The sequence below is a fragment of the Lissotriton helveticus genome, chromosome 4_1 (assembly GCF_964261635.1).
Source record: "Lissotriton helveticus chromosome 4_1, aLisHel1.1, whole genome shotgun sequence".
Taxonomy (NCBI): domain Eukaryota; kingdom Metazoa; phylum Chordata; class Amphibia; order Caudata; family Salamandridae; genus Lissotriton; species Lissotriton helveticus.
Window position 1 is genome coordinate 1,636,797,107 of NC_136063.1, and position 22,119 is coordinate 1,636,819,225.

General features: G+C 43.6%; 1 protein-coding gene across 2 annotated transcripts in view; it reads right to left on the reverse strand.

The window, feature by feature from the left end:
* Positions 1-22,119, reverse strand: part of STAC (SH3 and cysteine rich domain) — a 1,007,531-nt gene that overhangs the window by 216,629 nt on the left and 768,783 nt on the right. Inside the window, exon 7 of one of the 2 annotated variants that reach the window (XM_078685878.1) lies at positions 2,332-2,389. In XM_078685878.1, the coding sequence (XP_078542004.1) occupies positions 2,332-2,389 (58 nt within the window). Of the gene's footprint in view, positions 1-2,315; positions 2,390-22,119 lie in introns of both variants that reach the window. The other variant, XM_078685877.1, reaches the window with a different exon arrangement.

Genomic DNA, 22,119 nt, shown 5'->3' on the forward strand with positions numbered 1-22,119 from the left:
GCTGTGGTAACTGCTGACAAGGGTGTACGTATAGCATCTCCCATCCGCATTCTTTTAGAAGTAGCAGACAGTTACCAGAGGTTTTGCACCCACTTACAAGTGAGATAAGCAAAAACACACATTTAATTAATGCTAAATTCCCAAGTACAGGGGACTAGGACTTACATTTTATTTTCCCTTTCACCACCTAAATTTATCCCTGACCACTCATGCCTGCCATCTGCATGAATTCACATTTAATAGATACAATTCCTCTGTATGAGGGTGTACATTGCTTTGAGAGAATAACACTCCCTTAACCTCTGTTGCATTCCATATTTCCAGTGCTGACGTGAATATCATCTTGACTTCTCTAGGGGTATAAGATGCATAGAGGCAACACGTGTAAAGGTAATATCTAAACAACCATTATGAGTGCAAAAGAAACTTAGGAATCGCATCCATTTATTGTGAACTAAATGTGGGAGTACCATATTAAATATTGTTTTATATTACTTTATATGCACCTTCATCATTTTAACACATTCCCTCTCAAAATACCCCACTGATTTCTCTCTCTGACATCATTCATGTGTTATGAGTCGAGTCATCTAATATTTACCAAAGCAAAGTTGAAAAAAAGTAATTCATATGATCTCAATTTAAAAAAGCACTGGCTACTGCAGACGCCAAGGCTAAGCTGTCAGTTAAGATCATTGACTTCTTAGAGAACTTCCCAGACTTAGCTGAGTGTTGCGGATCAGTATACTATCAAAAGAATCTGCCATCTTTGTAGCAGAGGTGGAGATGAAGCAGGGGCTGCCTCGGTGGCCCTTTAGTAAGTGTAAGACCATCATTGAGATCAAGCTGGAGTCATTCCTACAGGGAGCGAAGGTTCCAGATCTTGACATAGATCTCACTTAGCAATAACTAGAAATGAGATGGGAATTGATACACTGAGGACCTCGGTTCAGCATTCCTTCTTGCAGCTTAACAATACTTTTACAGCAGAGGATCAGACAGAGGAGGAGCAGTCCTACATTGTTGTCTTAAGGTGTTTTAGTGTGGAAGGCGAGGTGCATCATGTGAGCCCTCTTCTTTTTCACTACTCACAGCGTGCGGTGTCGCATCTTCAGACCCCCTCCCCGGAGGCTTGACGTGCATAAAGTCAGCTAGTCTGCCTCTATGAAACGTTGTGTTGAGACATTTGCAGACTTTACATGATGCAGTTCTAGTTAGCACAGTAAAAAGCATAGAAATTCTAGTATAGAGTTATTTAATGAGCATAACCTCCACACTGCACTGATGTTCCAATTCGGAAAGCATAAGGTGGCGGCAACAGCACAGTGTGGTGGACACTTGTAGTGGAGAAGTGCACAAGGAGGAAGCTACAGGTTTAATTTGTATAAATTAGCTCAGGGGTTTGGGCGTCTGACTGAGAGATCGGTTGAATAACCTGCAGCTCGCATACTCCAATAGGACTATGGCTATTTAGATAGGCAATGTACCTGCCGCAGAGATGACTATGCAACCAGCAGGTTGTGGGTTCCAATCACCACAGGAAATTTGGGGAGGCTTCTGCATAGATCTGCCTGTTAACTGCATGTTTAAAAGCAACTACAGTAATTAAATTAAAATCTTCCGGCCTCGTAAATTAGGTGTGTGGCAAAATTTTTATTTTTGCGCTTTTTTGCCCTCACCAAATAACATACGCAGAGTATTAAGCCTGTCTCACCTTCCCGAGTAAAGCTATGCCCTCACATAAATAAATCCTCTGCTCAGGGTTGAAGTCGAGAGAGCTCTGCTTTACAAATGTTTAAATTATTCCGTAGAGGACCTCATTACTTTGAGATGGCCCTACAAACTAGCATGGCTGTTGACATCAGCACTGTCTGATGTCCTCCAGCAGCTGGTACCATAGCCTCCGGCTAAGCCAGCTTTGTATTGAGTAGGCCCTACAGTTTTACACTGATAGACAAGTATAGGCCCAATGCCTGCTTCATGCGATTGTTTGCCCTATCTGATAAGCCATTTAATGAGGGTGATTAGCATGAATTTCTGCACCTCGAAACTTCCAGAATGAGGAACCTGGAGTTAAAGGTTGCTGCATTGCCTCAGTAAGATCCATCAGCCTGCATAAAGGGAGACTTTCTGCGCACTTGCAGAATATAAGGAACCCAACATTACCGAAGATTATTTGACATCCAGCTAAAAAATAAGCAACGGGAAAATGGAAACACAGGTTTTTGTATGCCTAGGTTTCCTGAAACAGCGGTTGATTTCAGAGTAAACTTTTTCAAATTTTCACCTAGAAATTGTATTTCTTCCTTTCCTACCTGTGTTGGGGAATGCATTCTTTTAATTTCTTCCTCTTTGGAGCTTTCTGTTCCATTTTCCATGTAGCTGAACACTTGAAAGGAATTTAAATAAATGGTATTAGAAATACTTGCTGATTATAAATTGAACGTAAAAACATGCATTCATTTCCATTTAGACCAAGTCTAATCGTGTCTTTCTTTTATCTCTAAATAGGCAACTAAACAAAGTATTGGTGTATTAAAAGACACAAGTTTAATTTTCTGACGTGAAGTGTTCGAACTCATTTGGTAATGCATGTAAATATCTTCAGAACCAGGGAAAACAAGTATTCAAGTGATACATATGGTGATGAATGTTTCGTTACTTACCAGTAATCTTCGTCCTCCCCGTCCCAGTCCTGTTCCCTCCCTACAGCTGTGGTTGCGTCTGCCCTTGTTGATTGTTGATAACAAGCATGCCGGGAGGGATTATATAATAAACATAAAATAAATGATCTCAATTTTAAAAAAAGCAATGGCTACTGCAGACGCCATGGCTAAGCTGTCAGTTAAGACCATTGACTTCTTGGAGAACTTCCCAGCCTTACTGAGTGTTGTGGATCAGAGTATACTATCAAAAGAATCTGCCATCTTTGTGGCAGAGGTGGAGTTTTCTTGGAACACAGTGTCCTCATCCCAATGGACTCCAAGACACTTGACAGGCTGCGTCGCCCAGGTAATTGGGAAGTCTAGCGCACGGGATGTGGTAGATTGTGTGAGTGGGAATATCATGGATTTGTTCTGTTTTATAGATAACCCTGAAACAGTTTGAAACAAGGTAAATTCTTGAAACCCCACGCTGAGGTTTTGGGCTGGGACATCAAATATAACGTTATATCATCTGCATAAAGGACATTATTAGGTTCAGAGGGGAGAACACAAGCCCCTTCTACCTATGGAGCTGTTGTATTGCACAGGCTAATGGTTCCAAAGCAAAGGCATAGAGGAGGGGGGACAATGGGCAGCCCTGTCTAGTGCCCTTTCCTACGGAGAAGAGCTTCTGAGGGAGCCCCCATGTGTATCCGGGTTGTTGGCGAGGTATGTAGCAACCTCAACCTGTTTATAAACTGTTGTGGAATACCCAGTCAGGATACCACAGCGAAGAGGTAAGGTAACTCTAGTGAATCAAAGGCTTTGGTGGTGTCAAAAAAGACTGTCACAGGCTCCTATGTGGGTTAAGCTAGTGCAACAGTGAAAATAGAATTTGCAGATTGAGTGCTGTGTATCTGCCTGGTACAGACCCACCTGGTCTGGAAGGACCAGCATCGGCATCAGAAGAATCACCCTACTAGCCAGTATCTTGGCCAAGATTTTGGTGTCTAGGATGATTAGTGATAATGGTCGGTACGAGCAAGGGTTATCAGGCAGTTTGCCCAGTTTCAGTAGCTTAAGCAGGATGAGAGGAGTCCCCTAACTGGAGGGCCCTGTTGAATACCTGCAAGAACCGTGGGGCTAGCTGGGGTGCATATCATTTATAAAACTCAGCCTGGAACCAGTCTCTCCTCAGCGCCTTACACCTGGGGAGACCGGCTTTAGTTGACAAACTTCCTCCAGAGCAATCGGCTCCTCCAGAAATCGTATTTGCCGACCTTCCATCCAGGCCAAAGTCACCCAGTCAAAGTACTGTGCATACCCCTTGTACTGTGGCATGATCTGAGAGGTGTACAGAGAGGTTTACTAGTCAACTAATTCCAGCAATATATCAGTTGCCTCATATATTGTAGAGCCATCCCCTTTTTGTAAGGTGTGTGATGGCCTTCATATGTCTGTCTGGTCTCGAAAGTATAACCAGTGTTCTGCTTGGCCTTTCTGCCTCACCGTAGGGCCAAGCCCATGTATACTTGTATGAGTGGTTAGCTTCCAGTGCCGCTGTATCAGAAAATTCAGTCTGTTTATGTCTAATTTCTTCTAGTATTACTTCAGATTGCGTGACCAAATAGTAAGCCTCTAAGGGCCATATGTATCAAAGCAAAATTGCATTCGCTAACGCCGAAATTTGCAGAATTTCAGCCTTTGCGAATGCAATTTTGCCAAATGGTATGTATTAAGGCAAAATAAGGAATCGCAAAATTAGCGATTCCTTATTTTGCGATTGCATTGAAGGAATCGCAAATTTTGCGATTCCTTAAATGCAATGTAAGAAGCACCAAAAAATTGCAATTTGGCCTTAAGGAATCGCAAATTAACAGCAACTTCAAGTTGGTGGTAATTTGCGATTTCTTTCACAAATGCACTTTTTGGCATTTGTAAAGGTGCCATGTGGTGCACATACATGCCCTTAGGGCATGTATGTGTGCCATATGCATACACATGTAAATATCAGGGGTGCATCAGGGTGTCCTTATGACACCCTTGCACCCTTGAAATTATTCTCAATTTGCGATTCTCAAACTGCGGATCGCAAATTGAGAATAACTTCCCATTCATTCCTATAGACCTCCTGGCCCATAGAAATGAATGGGAAAGTATTCCTTAATTGCGATTCGCAATTTGCTAGTCACAATTAAGGAATATTAAGAACTCACAAAAAAATTGCGATTTTTTTACATACATCCCTATTTGCAATTCTCAAATAGCGATTTCTAAAAATTCGCTATTTGAGAATCGCAAATCAGTCTTTTAGTGCTCTTTCAATCCACTCAAGACTGGTTCGAAGAGCTTTCCATTCCCCATATTGTTTCATTATACAGCTACACCTAATATACGCCTCATATGCCTCCCAAATCACTCCAGGCGACTGTACTGATCCCTCATTGCTTCGAAAATATGCAATATTTTTGGTTCCCGCCTTGTATGCGAACGCTGTGTCACCCAAAGCTTGTAGAGATAGGTACCATGTGAAGGCACGATGCATGGGAGCAGGTGTATGTATAGCCAATTTAACTGGTGAGTGCTCAGACAGGGTGCTCGATTGGTGGTCTACATTTGTTTCCCTTTCACTTATGTCATGCATACCCAGCCAATAATCTAGGTATGCCCAAAACCCATGGGCTGTAGAAACATTCATGCTCTCTGTGCGGGCAAGGAAGTGGATCCTCGAAAGGTCTCTCAAGTCGTGTAGAGTGATAATACTGGAAGGGCAGTTGCAACTGAATGGTGAGCTTGGGTCACAGCCTTAGAGCAATCAAGATGCCTTTCAAGAGCTAGATTAAAGTCTCCTCCCCAGAGTATAGTGCAGGATGCCAGAACTTGGCATTTTGTCCATAGACTTCTGACAAAGTCGAGAATGTTAGTGTTAGTGGCATAGGATTCGATCAATGTTTACCCCCATATATCACCTGCACTATGTTGTATCTGTCCTGCAGGTCATTGTCTTCATGCAGCAAGTGATAAGGGACACATCACTTGATAAAAATAGCTGTCCCCTGGGCATAGGAGAAGTAATTAAAGGAGAAGCAGTTGTCAGTGTCGGTCCACCAGGAGGAAAAATTGCCTGGTAGTGTGGCGCAAGGTGTGTTTGCTGCAGAAGAGTGATGTCTATTTTGTGGCAGTTGAGGTATGCTAGCACCTGCCCTGCTTTACGGGGGTTATTTAGTCCTCTCCCATTCCAGGTTAGCGGTAAGAGAGGAAGGGAGTCATTCTACCTGTACATCTATGTAGGAGAATGTAAAGCGCCATAAAATCGCAGTGGAAACCCTCTCTCTTGTATGTGCTCAGCTTGCCGAGTTGCACGCTGCAGTTGTGTGTTCCATATACCCTGCAGGCAGGTTTGTGCCAGCTGTATGGTACCCCATCCCTTCTCACACCAGCTTCCCAATCTGCAAGTGAAAGAACCCAGAACAGAACAAAGAACTTTCTACAACAACAACCAAAAGGTAAAAGTAACACACTGATAGCTTATACAATCAATTTCATGTTTACCCCTAGTGGAGTCCAGAGTGCTGGCCTATCAACCCCACCACAGTGGGAGTGCCTCCCGGGCAATATATGGGACTTGATTGGTAGGGACAGTTATCTAAAGTGCTTGAGGTTACCTTTGACTGACAGAATGGCCTTATTCAGTCCGATGCTGCGTCGTATTCTCTGAAGCATGGATAGCGAACTCTGTTTCTGTCCTCACCCTCCGATGTCCGCACTCCCTTATGCGACTTCCCACTCTGAACCTTTAAGGGCTTCTTGACGAATGACTCAGCTTTCTGAGTCAATGCAAAAAGGTGTGATTACCCACTGTGCATGATTTTCACGTGCACAGTGTGAAGCATGGCGTATTGTATTCCAGCCAGAGGTAGTTTAACTTCTATGGGTATATGTTCAAGGGGTGCCTCTTGCACCATGAGGGTAAAGTCTGGGAAGATCATGATCTTCAAGAACCCATATGTAAGGTCCTGCTTTTCTTGGGCCAGTCGCAGGTCAATGTCCTGGTCTCGATAATTGACCGGTGTGCCCTTTCAACCACAGAGAAAGGAGAAAGTGGTCAGATTCTTGGAGTGTTTTGAGTGGAGACTCAATATAATCCGCCACTTTTGCTATGGCAGTTGACCCAGGGAGACTCACTATGTGGAGATTTTTTGCAGTGCAACCTGGCCACTATGTCTTCATTCTTCACTTTTATGACACTGAGCACCCTCTCCATGTCTAGGAATTTCTCATTATGTCCAGTAGTATCATCACCCAGCAGTGAAATGTGGTTCCCCACCATGACAATGTGTTTTTCTTGCTTTTCTAGTGCATTAGCTTATCAATCCTGGTTGTGAGGGTATCTATTTTGGTGCCTCTGAACCAAGGCTTTGCTGGATAAATAGCATCAGGGTATGCACATTCATGTTGGCTTTGCTGAGGGGTCACGAGATGTGGATGCCTCAGAGGTATGCTGTGATCTGGCTACTCTCTTGGTCTCAAATTGCAGATAGGCCTGTAAACCTTCAGACTTCCCCCATCGTGGGCATCAAGTCTCCAAGGGACTGTCAGGATAAAATGTCTCACTTCAACCTGCAGCGAACCTCGAAGTATCTTGCAGTCAGTTTTCTCTCTAAGAGCCTGCTCACCACTGCATTACCCAAATCCGTAACAGCGGAGTCTCGTGCCTCAAGGGTCCTGCAGGAGCACTGGAGAATGATCACTGCCCCACAGTCACCGCTAGGAGGGCCCAGCAGGGTCCCAGCAAGTATTAGGGCCAGGCTTTATATCCACATCTGTAGTCAGCATTGCAGAGAGCGCAAAGGGGCCAGGGCACAGCTCCCATGGAGGCCCACAGGTCTAGGCCCCTTTCTGCTCTGGCCACCGCCTCCAGCACTGCCACAGCACCTCGTGGTTCGGAGGTCACTCGCAAACCGGCCCCAGCAACAGCAAATAGTACGGATATGGTGGTCGGGCCCGCTGCTGGGCCAATCCACGGCACCAAGGGAGCCAGGTGCCATTGCCCCACTTAGGTGGCAAACATGTGTTCCTATGAGGCTCTGTGGGGGGGCCCATACCTGTGCATACCATTCGGCTCCACTCCCATCAGGCCAACTGTCAAGTACCGCCAGAGGAGCCAGCTACTCTTTATCTCCCACCTCTCTTGACCTGCATATGTGAGGGAAGCAGCTGCTTCTGCTCTCCCACTTCCGTGTGGGAGAGCGAAATTGTGTGGGCACTGAATGAGGGAGCCCCAAAGCCCAGGCCACCAGGGTCAATATCAATATGCTCAGTATACCCTGATTCCCCAGGGACGCTGTTCCTCTCTGGGGTTATATTGAAAGCTGAGCGTCATACGCTGCTGACAATTTGATCCTCCAGGGCACTGGGTCTCCTCGAATGCTAATTGATAAATTGAGCAATGTTACACCAATCACCAGGAGTGTTTGTTTACAGCTTCCTGGGCTCTAAATTTTCCTGAGATTTTAGGAGTTCTATTTTTAGCTTACTAGGTCTTCATTGAGGGAGAATCTTAGGGACCGTCCTTCTTGTGCCTTCTGCTCCATGTAGTCTCCTGGCCTGGTGTCTTCTAGCAGCAGCACCCAGAGAACCTAAAGGCAGACAATACCCCCTGGCAACACTGCCCAGGTCCCATATCCTCCAACAAACTTGCTGGGCTCCTAGGTGTCTTGCAGCTGCCTGGGATACCTCGTTCCAGTGCATTTCCAGACAGATCGGGTCCACAGAATTTCATAGGGATCCCTCTCCTCCTGGCCACTTACAAGTTCACACACTAAAAGCTCCTATAGCAGTAGCAAGGCCAGACCCTGGAGCCAGGGTCCAACTAATTCCCAGAATGTAGAAGCATGGAAACCTCTCAAGGCAGGAGTTCACTGACTCAAGTCCATCCATTCTTATCTGCAGTTTCGTCTTCTTTCTAGCGTTCTCACTTGTGCATGGGCTTAAACATGGACAATTCTACAAGATAAGCATCTCTGCCTAGTCCGGAGATGCCAAACCACCCTCCATTCCTTAACATTGCATGTTGAATAACTTTAAAGATGACAAAATCGAGTATTTGCAAGCAGGAGCTCTATCTGGGGCTTTGCTGTGCCCTTAACTGACACTGCAAAACTGATACCTTCCAGTCAAGACTTTGAAGGGAGTCCATGTTGTGACTCCTGCCAGAGTCTGTTTCCCCTTCGCCCTTATGGGAATGGGGTGGAGTGTCAGTTAACCAAGCTTAATTCCTTTAACATGGAGCTATTATTTAGAAACTTTGATCTACCTGCTGGCTAGAAGAGTAATGAACTTGGCCCCGCAGGGTAGGTCAAAACCTTAATCTCATTAAGGGCTGATTCAGAAAAATATTGCAAAAACTAAAGCATGTGAAGGCGCACAAATATAACCAAATGAATAGTTTTTATATTTTCAGGACCTTTTTTAAGGAGTGAAAACTACATCAAGCATCTCTCTATGTTGATCCAATCCAAAATGAATATTTCTGTCAGGTTTCATCTACCAACTAGATACAGTAAAGCACCACAGGCATATAGCAAAGCACTACAGACTAACACTCTAGTCATAAAGACATTTGCATATTTCTTTTAGGATGCCCCATTGAAATAAAAAAGCCTGCCCAGTCCATGATCAATTGATTGTAGTACCCATCTGCGACATGCGAGCTGTGCGTAGATATCGGGTTCACTTTGACAGTAAGATTAGTCTCTCAACCTGCACACCTGGGAGCACGCATCACGTGTAACTAGTGCAGTGCTGCTTACCCAGCTGCTCAGCGGCAGGCTTTATTTTAAAAGACAAGAATAGCGAATATCTCTCAATACTATTTCATTAGAAGCTTACAATGAGTGACACTAAATGAGTGAGACTCACCACGACAGAGATAGAAAAAAAAACAGGTGGTCTAAAATCAAAAACATCTAGGAGGGGTTTTTAAATAGGCCAGAACCCACTTGTTCACACTCAGATACTCAGGTAAATGCTTTAATTACAGTAACCTTTTGTTTTGTACACGTTATCTTTTTTTGATGCAAAGAAGGTGCCATTCCTAAGAGTAGCCCTAGAGAGGCAAAGTGTGCGGTATATATAGTGGGGACACTAACCATAGAACCCATAACACCGCATAAGCCACCCTTTGCCCTGTCAAATTTTTACCGCAGCGTTTAAGAACACATTCTGGTTCTTACATCATTTGTAATATACTCCGATGCAGACATCCTTTTCATCCTGAAACCATCCACTCTTTCATCTCTTTCTGATACCTGCCTCTCAGTATGAGGTTTGTCCCGTTTTCCGTGCAAGGCATTTAAATTAGTGGAACTCCTCCTATAAGCCCTTATTGGTTTTTTTTCTAAATGTTATTCAAGCAGGGTTTTGGGTACAGAGAGTACAGAGATGTCCTATTCATGTACAGTGAAACTTCAAGCAGAATTTCAGTTTGCGTTTATCCCCTGTTAGTTTGCAGTTATTTACAATGCTGAATAAATGTATTTTCAAAATCTTCCCTTGCATCCCATGAGTTACAAGTCATGTCACAAAAAGGATACATTTTGAAAAAGAGTGCATATACTCCTCATTTTTAGGTCTCGCCTGTCGATGCGCATGCGCATCGAGACTGCGAGCCTATTGCGGCTTAAACAACTTTTAACTATGAAGCAAGGAATCGTGGCGATTCCTTGCAGTGCCCGTGACTTTTAAGCTCAATGCGCATGTGCATTGAGCTTAAAAGCGCGTGCACAGCCGCAATCGCCATCTGTTCCTCTCTCCCGCATTCCTCCGACACCTTTTAAAGTGAAGCTTAGCTTCACTTCAAAGGCCCGGCTTCTTAACACCCACATGCCGCTCTCCCCGCTCCGCCCCCTCCCCTGCCCGCCTTGTTTTTCTGGCACTCGTCCTCTACTCGTCTTAAGCTTCGTGCCCTTTTTCCGACAGCTGACCCCCCCTCCCCCCCGCACCGCCAGCTCTGCGGCACAGAACCAGTAACATCCAGCGAAACCTTAATCTTGTGAAAATGAAAGGGTTATTAAGAAAGAGCAGATAATTACTGTGGCTTCTTAAACACATGGTTTCGTGTCCCACAACGTATTTGCTGAGATTACTTGGAATAAAAGAAGGCGTTCAATTAGGATTGAGAATGATGCGTGTCAATTTGCCAACACCCTTCGAATTGTTTTTACTTTTTTTCCAAATTTATCTTTGTTCGGTGAGACATCGTAAACCGCGCCTCCTTTGTAGCCGATGCCGCAGCGCTATCGTCCGATCAACTATTGCAACGTTTCATTTGGAGCTTTACAATGCTTTCCTGAGCTTCCTAGTTGGCATCATGTTCTTGTGCTGTAACAAAGTCCCTTTTCATTAAATAATCTTCCTCAGTTGGAGCACGTGACCAGTCGTCACAGATGGTTTAAATTACTTGTTTTCTCACGGCCGAGGCCGTGAGCTACATCAAAGGGTTCGGCTCCCCGACCCCTGCTTCACGGACGCTTCTCAGGCCACCAGCCTGCCCAATATATTTATTTTGCATAGCTCTGTCTTGTTCACTACGTTTCCTTGGAATAAAAGAAGGCGTTCAATTAGGATTGAGAATGATGCGTGTCAATTTGCCAACACCCTTCGAATTGTTTTTACTTTTTTTCCAAATTTATCTTTGTTCGGTGAGACATCGTAAACCGCGCCTCCTTTGTAGCCGATGCCGCAGCGCTATCGTCCGATGAACTATTGCAACGTTTCATTTGGAGCTTTACAATGCTTTCCTGAGCTTCCTAGTTGGCATCATGTTCTTGTGCTGTAACAAAGTCCCTTTTCATTAAATAATCTTCCTCAGTTGGAGCACGTGACCAGTCGTCACAGATGGTTTAAATTACTTGTTTTCTCACGGCCGAGGCCGTGAGCTACATCAAAGTGTTCGGCTCCCCGACCCCTGCTTCACGGGCGCTTCTCAGGCCACCAGCCTGCCCAATATATTTATTTTGCATAGCTCTGTCTTGTTCACTACGTTTCCTTGGGTGCATGGACGGTCCAGCAGAACACGACTTTCTCACCCTCACTCACCCTCAACACTTCACCCTCAACCCCTCACTCACCCTCACTCTCACTCACCCTCTCACCCTCAACCACTCAGCCTCATCCTCACTCACCCTCACCCTCACTTACCCTCAACCCCTCACCCTCACTCACCCTCACCCTCACTCACCCTCAACCCCTCACACTCACTCACCCTCACCCTCACTCACCCTCAACACCTCACCCTCAATCACCCTCACCCTCACCCTCACTCACCCTCAACCCCTCACCCTCACTCACCCTCACCTTCACCCTTTCACCCTCAACCCCTCACCCTCACTCACCCTCAACCCCTCACCCACTCTCAATCCCTCACCCTCACTCACCCTCAACCCCTCACCCTCACTCACCCTCACTCACCCTCACTCACCCTCACTCACACTCACTCACCCTCACTCACCCTCACCCTCACTCACCCTCACTCACCCTCACTCACCCTCACTCACCCTCACTCACCCTCACCCTCACTCACCCTCAATGCCTCACCCTCACTCACTCTCAACCCCTCACCCTCACTCACCCTCAACCCCTCACCCTCACCCTCACTCACCCTCAACACTTCACCCTCAACCCCTCACTCACCCTCACTCTCACTCACCCTCACTCACCCTCAACCCCTCAGCCTCATCCTCACTCACCCTCACCCTCACTTACCCTCAACCCCTCACCCTCACTCACCCTCACCCACCCTCAACCCCTCACACTCACTCACCCTCACCCTCCCTCACCCTCACTCACCCTCACAACACATATTGTGTTACAATAGGTGTCACATTTGCGAAAGATAAAACTATCTAGGGATGTAGCATAACGACCAGAGCTGCCATATAAGTAACGTAAATACAAAACATGTTGCATTCCAAATGCTATAGGTGTCACATTTGCAAAAGTTATAACTATTGGCATTGTAAATGACAAAGCCATCAATTTAGCAATTTTAACAACGAAAAAAGAAATAAATTATGTCATTTACAAGACCAATAACTACAACTTTTCTAATGCGAGGCCTATTGCATTCCAACCCCACTCATCCACGCAACGCCACTCACACACGCAACGCCACTCACACACGCAACGCCACTCACACACGCAACGCCACTCACACACGCAACGCCACTCACACACACAACGCCACTCACACACGCAACGCCACTCACACACGCAACGCCACTCACACACGCAACGCCACTCACACACGCCACTCATCCACGCAACGCCACTCATCCACGCAACACCACTCATCCATTTGCAAAACGAAAAATGTCAAACTCTTCTATTGCGAGACCTATTGCATTTTCAATTCTTGTTAATCATGCATTTCTCATCTAGAGAAGGCTTCTCCAGCGAGTAGCTCCTGAGCTTCCAGTAGCAAGTGGCAGATGCCTTGTGCTGGGAGTGGTGGGGCGGGGGAGGAGGAAGGAAGGGGGTCAGGTGCACGCAAAAAAAAGAAATAATAAAAATAAAACACTTACCTTGAGGTGCGACGCAAAGTCCTCCACTCTTTTCCGCCGGGACCAGGCTAACTCCCCTAACCAATCCTGGTGCTGCTCTCACCAGAGTGAGAGCAGCGCCAGGGTTGGTTGGAGCAGCCTCACTCAGTGCTCTCAAGAACACCTGATGGTTGCACTTTCTCTATCTGAGCTGTCTCAGACAGCTGAGTTAGAGAAGTTTAAAATGCGCATCTCTGGATGGCTGTCGCAAGACAGCCGTCCAAGAGATATGCGTATTTTAAAGCGCACAGTTGCTTGCTGCCACTCGGCAGCACTGGCCATGCCCCATCCTGTCACTCAGTTCAGGACGGGTCAGTTGCTGAAAAATAAAATGGTAATAAATAAACGTTATTACCATTTTATTTTTCAGCTCTGGCTTGTGAGGTGACGCTCCTCCGCTCAAACGGAGGAGCCGCCTCTGCCAGTAACTCTTCAGCTACCGATAAGTAGCTCTCCTCTATTCAGCCCAATCTGCTCATTTAGAAACCTCTGATTGGCTGAATCAATATATGCAGCAACATTGAAAACTTTTTGTTAAAGTCGAAAATTTATGTATTTTCAGAAATCGAAAGTTTATGTTTGGAGAAAAATGACAGAACTTACAAAATATATTTAAAGCTGATTGTTGAGTGCTAAATCATGAAGCATTCAGGACACTTGTCACTACAATGTATATATTGTTTACATTACTGCAGGCAACTGTGCCTGATGTATTAAGGTGATCACTGCTGGTAATCTTGCGTGAGGTGCCACTATTTTAATACTATCTAATGTGGTCACTATTACAACGTCTATATTATTAGTAGCTCGGGTTGATTTTAATTGAACATAAGTAGCTCTCATTACAGAAAAGGTTGGAGAGCCCTGATCTCGAGAATTCTGACAGAGAGCTGGATCTAGATATTCCAGATATGTGTAGTATTTTATAATAATGCCCGGGGCTTGTTCTATGGCTTGTTCTACTGTGCCCCTGGTTTTTCACATATGCGCGAAAGGGTGACCATATTTTCTCAGACTTATCTATTCTGTCATGAGCGATCAATATTAATTTTCCATAGCACTTATCACCCCTTCTTCCTTGCCTGTGACTTATGTCAAGCATTATGGGCCCTGATGAGTAAAGACCTTGTCTCTGTCCCGGAACTGCCACCCGTGGTGAAGCCCATCACAAGCGAGGCTTATGGTGGAGGTTGAAGGTCCCAGAACACCAAGAATACACTGGGTGATTAGCTGCAGTGACATGACCAGTAGCTGTAATGAGATTTGACGTGGTGCGTCCAAGGAGGATGAAATGCATATGCTCTTCTTCTGCCCTGCCTATAGAAAAGCTAGAAAGTACTGGCTTGTACCCCTATGCAAGAACCTGGGTTTTGATAAATGCTCTGTTGCATTGAGAGTTCTCAAGACAGATACATCACCACATATAGTTTTTGCACTTTCAAAATTCCTTTTAGCAATGTGGTCCAAAAGATCCTCTTTTATTACAGTGGCACCCAAGGGTGATTTTATACAGTGACTGTGTACATTTCATGACAATTCATTTTTATCTAATTAATGTTATGCTTTTTATGTATACTGTTTTTACTGTAATCTTTTATGACTGAAAAATGTCGAAATAAAGATTTAATGAATGAATGAATGAATGATTTGACATAGTTACATGAAAGTGAAGGATGTGCCAACTGGCCCAGTGAGCCCCACATGCAGGTAGAAAAACGGTAGAGAGACAAGGCAATTGATATTCTGCTTTTTTTTAAGAAACTCTCACTTTGGGGTATTCTTGAGGCACAAACCACTTTGCTGATTAAGCACATCAAACATGGTGCATGCTTAGCATAACTTCACAGCCTTCAATAGAGCAGCGGTGGACATGGCTTCATTAAAGGCACAGAGATCCCTGCCTGCCTGGCAAGAATATCCAGGTATGCTGGATGGCATTCCACCTGAAGATGTAGGTGGTACCCTCAACAACGTGGTGGCCGGAAGAAATGCCTGCCATTCTTTAGATGATGCCGTTTTTAATAGATTGATTGATATAGTTTTGTTGGGTGGATTGGAGCCTGCCTGATTTGCTTCTTGAAATATCTGGTTTTGATAAGGAAACAGATGTTTGAGGATTTTGATCTAAAAGGAGCGGCTGCTTGCTAAAAGATTTGTTGAGTTTTCTTTAGTTGTGTTGGTTCTTTTTCTTATATTGATATTTTGAGTGCAGCTGGGGGCTGGTCGTTTTTCATTGGTGGATCGAAGCATGGAAGGGGCAGTTTGTCAATATGTTTATGAAATATCATGTTGTAAGAGTTTTAGTATCTTTAGGGGAATGAGGAAAGACTGAGAATGTTTTAGAAGCTTAGATGCTGTAATGAACATTGAAATTATCCTTGGGAGCGTTATTAGAGTAGTGGTACATCTTGGATGTATTGAGTTCATGTGGGTGTTCAGGGAAGGTAGTGTCCTGGGATTGCCAGTAGAAAGTCTGTATTGTTTTCTTAATTGGTTTTGATTGCTACTGAGTGAAGTTCAAAGGAAGAGAATGATAGAGACTTTCTAATAGAGCACAGACACTTATTTCTGCATACAGTGGGTACTCTGCCTCCATTCTGTGGAGTCTATGGTGTGGGATACAGAAGCCATCTGATGTTAGATTGTCAAATGATGTGGTAGAAGAGGGAAAAGGCAATGGTTTCTTTAAAAAAGAACCCACCTAAAGGGTAGATTCCGATGTCGTTCAGAAGGGCTCTGAATCTGATTCGGGTTTGCTGAATCCGATCCGGAGCCCTTGTTTCTGACCGATTCATTCGCAGGTCCGAATGACCAAGTACGATGCCTGGAAACAGTTATGGCTGACCGAACCGGTTCTGAAAGGCATTCACAGAGATCAAGCCTTTCCAGAGCCGATTTGTTCAGTCCTATGGACTCAGTTTCAGAGTGAGCGAGTACGATGACCGATTCGGACAGCCTTTCCGAATCGGTTTGCCCGGAATGAAACAGCTGCCAGAATCGGTCTTTGGGAGCTTGTAGCAGGCCCCCTTCACCTGGGGCCCTCTGGATCGGGCCAGTGGAGGTACCCATGGGTCAACTTCCGAACCATGCACAGTGTGGCAGGCACCAGGGGTTGCCCGCCACAGGGTGCAATGTGAGCCTGTGTTCACATTCTGAACAGAGGCTCAAATTGAAGTCAATGGAAGGTTGACTGAATCGGATCTGGATGCACACGGATGCTTCATACTCGGTTGGTCAGACTCCCCTGATCCGAGTCGCATGGAAAGCATTCCAGAACTAATTTGGTCGGTATGGTTTCCGAATGAGATCGGAATCGGGCCCAAAGAAGTGAGTTGTAGATGAGGTTGACTATTTCTGTTACATGTGCGCGGGCGATCCTGCATTCATAAGCATACATTTTAGTATGAAATAATAGAGACCTACAGAGATTTGATTTTGAACCAAATTAGGTTTCGGGGGTGACAATCATGCCTTGGTTTACCCAGGGATTTTCAAGTCTTTTATGGAATGTAGGATGGACACAGCAGATGGGAGAATGTGAAGAGGGTAAAGATGACTGCGTGGGGGTGGAAAGTGGAGGTCGAGAGGAAAGATGTGAAAAGCATGAATACAGTGGATAGAGACTAGTAAAAGAGATAAGGTGAGAAGGATGGTGAAAAGTGAAATAATGCAGGAGAGTTATTCAAGGTAAGAAGAAAACAGGATTTGAGCGGGAAAGAGGTATGAGGGTTATGTAGAAAAAGGTAAAATGTAAGAAGAAAATGTAAAAAAAAACAACATAAAAAGTCAAAAAAACCTCCAATGGAGGTAAAAAGAACTGCAAGACAACCGAAAGAAAGATCCTGGGTGAAAAGTGAAAAGGAGAAAAAGTAAACTGGACTGAAGGAGGTTGGATAGTTAAAAAAAGAAAATGAAAAACAAAAGGAGGTACTGTTGAAAATGTCTGACAGGAGTATAGTAGTGAAAGCGATGTTGTGAATGCTATGTTATGCCTTAATACTATACTACGAGATATGAAACAGTGCTGTGCTGTGCTATAATGCTAATACTACACTAAATGAAAAAGGAAATGAAGTACTCAGATGTTTGATGGAAATTTCTGACAGGAGTAACGGAGTGAAAGCTATGTTGTGAACGCTATGTTATTCTACAATACTGTGCTACAAGGTATCAAACTGTAGTATGCGATTATGCTAATAATCACTAATGCTATCGATATGCCTTACTTCAGACCAAGCATCAGAAATGCTTTCGATATGTCTGCCAACACATTTTGAAGAAGGAATTAGGGAAGGAGACAGTTGTGCATGCTAATGGTCTGGAGTTCATCCAAGTGAGATTATGAAGTGGGATATGGGAAAATATCTGTTAGGCCCATAGGCAGGCAATTTTTTCACCACTGGTTAGGCTTTCCACCTTGATGGGACCTTTAAGTTTAAGTTTAGGTCGGCTTCTACATTGATTTTTTGGTATCTTTATTTCTATGTGATTATGTGAATAATTAGATTAAAAAAATAGCATTCTGAAACCAACATTGTTTATGTATTGCAGAAATTTATTTTTACTTTTAAATATTTCTTATAGTATACATTTTTAATGAGTTCCACTCCATATACCTCATAGGAAGTGGATGCTTTCAAGTTTGGGTATACTCTTCAATGATAAGTAAAATCCACTAGAGAATTCATATCATTTTGATAGGTTCTACTCAAAAGACATACATGATTTTAGATTTATATTTTGAGTAATAGTTTATACGTCACGCACTATAGATATAAATGATAAAATTTTGGAAAAAGTTGAAATTAGGTGTTCTCAATCATATACGTGTTGGCTGGAGAACAAGATATTGCTAGGTTGCAGGCTGTTGTTCTTCAATCTAAGATGAAGACGATACCTTTACATTTTTGTATGCTGTAAAATTGACGTAATATGGGTCTGAGAAGCAAAACGAAACTTTGTACATTTTACTTTTTGATCCAAATTTGTCAGTCTCATGAATTGATATACGTTGAAAAGTTACTATCAAAGTGATTTCCGCTCTCTGCCACCAGGCACTGTGATATTGTAATTTGTTTATTAGTTAGGGTTACTCCTTTGGTGGGCAGTAGCTATGTAGGGTCATAGAGTACAGCCCTTCAGCAAGTAATGGCGATTTATATAGATAATCATTGAGCCTGTGATTGGCTAATTTAGAGTTTTGTGGTAATCAACAGCATCTGGGATTGGCTGTGCATTCGGGAGTGACATGGAAGATGGGGTGGTCTGCGATGTTTGAATCTTGATATGATAACTTAAATTATATGGCTTGACAGCATTCTGTCAGCTTCTTTGATTTGTTATGCAGTTTGGGCTTGTCAGGGCAAGTGGCAGTGATGCTTTCTGGTGCATTTCATTGGTAAAAAACTGAGAAAACAAGTAGTCAGGAAAATAATTGTCATATCTAGTTCCACTGAGTTTGATTTTCTCCCAATTCAAATACAAACCAAAATGACTAAAAGGGCTTACATCTACACAACTGGATCCGTAGACTTCACTCTACTTCTAATTGAAAAGCATCTCTACATCCAGGCTTCAACATATTACCAGTAGTAAGATGCCAGCTGAAATTCTCCCCCAGTCATCATGCAAACTCCTAATATATAATAGTACTTCTGTTCCTATCCGTATGCCTAGATCTAGCCCAAACCCCGAGTACTGAATCCCTACCTTTTCACTAACCACCGCACTGGCCCTAAACCTAGCCATGAACCCCAATCCTCGTCGAAGCCAGAACAAAAGCCTTAAACCTAAACCTACTTTAAAACCTCACCATAGCCCTGACCCCATCCGTGGTACCTATCCACCACAGGCCTGAACCTACTAATAACCCTATAGCCATGGACCTAATCCTACTCCTGAATGTAACCTAATTTTATCTTAATACTTACCTGGCTCTCTGCCACCAGGAACTGAGATATTGTAATTTGTTTATTAGTTAGGGTTACTCCTTTGGTGGGCAGTAGCTATGTGGGGTCATAGAGTACAGCCCTTCAGCAAGTAATGGCGATTTATATAGATAATCATTGAGCCTGTGATTGGCTAATTTAGAGTTTTGTGGTAATCAACAGCATCTGGGATTGGCTGTGCATTCGGGAGTGACATGGAAGATGGAGGGGTCTGCGATGTTTGAATCTTGATATGATAACTTAAATTATATGGCTTGACAGCATTCTGTCAGCTTCTTTGACTTGTTATGCAGTTTGGGCTTGTCAGGGCAAGTGGCAGTGATGCTTTCTGGTGCATTTCATTGGGAAAAACTGAGAAAACAAGTAGTCAGGAAAATAATTGTCATATCTAGTTCCACTGAGTTTGATTTTCTCCCAATTCAAATACAAACCAAAATGCTACCCTGGGTTTAACTCTTTTGTCAAAAGAAAAAAACTCGGAGTATGAAAAATATTGAAGTTTAATCCACAGAGGTGTGTCATTGTAGGAGAGAGATGGTAGTTTAACCCTGGTACCCCAGTGGGAGCCAATAGTTTTTATGCAAGCTCGGGTTGCACCGCTACCTTTTCAGAACAAGCATTTGCAATGCAATCGGTCTCGCCTTTGGGACCTTATATTTATTTAGCTATGCAGCACATTAGCCTGGGTGCTGAAACATCTACTGTCCTATAACATTGAGGGAAAGTAAGCACCAAACTGCGTGACATGCCAGGTATGGGAACACATGGAAAGAAATATTACCTTTCAGTGGGAAATGGTATAGTCCAAAGCTCTGTTTTTAATATAAAAGCAGGGCCTTCAGTGGTCATATCACTGAAAATACAAGATTTGAAAAAAATATTATTGTCTACGGGTGCTTGTGGAAGACAATTTCTATGGATTGGAATCAATTCTGTTATTTTACTGACCTCTGCTGGTTGTTTTTTATCAAGAAAGTTAAATAAAGACAGTTAAACAGAAAACAAAGTCCCTCATCGGAAGCAGACAAGTCCTGGGGCTGATCTCCAGAGTCCATAAAGTACATACACATATAAGTATATACTGAAGTATATACAAGAGGTCTTGAATGTTCGACCTAAAAAGGGCTTACATCTACACAACTGGATCCCTAGACTTCACTCTACTTCTAATTGAAAAGCATCTCTACATCCAGGATTCAACATATTACCAGTAGTAAGATGCCAGCTGAAATTCTCCCCCAGTCATCATGCAAAGTCCTAATATATAATAGTACTTCTGTTCCTATCCGTATGCCTAGATCTAGCCCAAACCCCGAGTACTGAATCCCAACCCTTTCACTAACCATCGCACTGGCCCTAAACCTAGCCATGAACCCCAATCCTCGTTGAAGCCATAACAAAAGCCTTAAACCTAAACCTACTTTAAAACCTCACCATAGCCCTGACCCCATCCGTGGTACCTATCCACCACAGGCCTGAACCTACTACTAACCCTAAATCTAAAATTAGCCATGGACCTAATCCTACTCCTGAATGTAACCTAATTTTATCTTAATACTTACATGGCGCAATAAATGAAGGGAATCTCCTGATTCCCAATAAATTGTCCTCATGTCATTATGCATAACTATTTTATAGCACAGTATTTTGCAGACGATTTTATAGTACTACAACCTGAGTAGACATTAGGCCCGGAGAGTCAACTTTGCTCCGTCTGCGGAGATCGCAGAGTTTTCTGCACTCAGCGGAGCTCGCAGATTGCAGAAAACTCTGCCTTCGCGATGTGCAGCAGAGAATTTTCCCCGATCGCGATCGCAAACGTTCGCGAACTGCAGCTCGGGTAGAATTTCCACCCAAGCTTCAGGAATACCAGCACAAACTGCAATTCGCACTGACCTCCGCCACTCGCGGAACTTTGCAGAGATGTTTTGTAACTTCGCAAAGTTCCGTGTAGCAAAACTCCGCAAACTACACCCAGGCCTAGCTGGACATAGGAGCATTGTGTGTAGTAGCAATGTAATATGAAGAGTGATAGAGGACAACTAAAAGCCATGTGCAGCACAGTTAGACAAAAAAGTCAGAGTGCACCGCCCATCAAGACATACACATCAGCTAGAGACCTTTGAGGCATTTTGCAATACAAAAGAGTGGAAAGGCAAGGTACTCCATTCCCAAACTCTCAACCATGCACACATCCTTACTGCTCTGGTAAAAAATAGAGCTAAAGCCATACCAAGCCATATGATAATAATAGTAAACACACTCTTCCTATAGCTGTTGTATTTTCTGGTTAACAGATACCACAACCCGACTCTTGGCAGCATTATCCATGCTCACATTCTCACACCAGTCAAAAAACACAAATGAGAACTTCAATTAAAAGTGGCAAAGAGGGGCAGAAATATGAAAACTTGTACATCCAGGAATTATATTTGCCCATAAATCTTAATTTAAATTGTTTACCTCCATGAATAGGAAAATTAAAACAAAACAGAAAATTATCATGCACGAATATTTTTTTATTTTTGTTATTACTAACCTAAAAAATATTAATTGCATCAACACAACAAGTACTCTGCACCAACGTTTCTTAACCTGGGTCTGGTGACCCTTGGGGAGTCTGTGACTCCAGTCAAGGGGTCCACAATTGGTTTGAAAATTAAAAACCATTATCAGAATAATAAAGTGTATGCAAATAAAGGAGAAAAATGTAAAACAGTTTTTTTTAAATGTTCTGCAAATGTGGAGGATTTTGAAGTTGGAAGGTAAAAATTGAGGGCCTCATCTACAAGTAAATGACGCAGCGGGTGGTGCAAGCCATTTGGCTGTGCCATGCAGGGTCATTTTCAAAACACAGGGATGAGTTGTACACCAATATGACCCGTCCCTGTGCTTTCCATTGCACTGGCGTACAATTGGCTGACG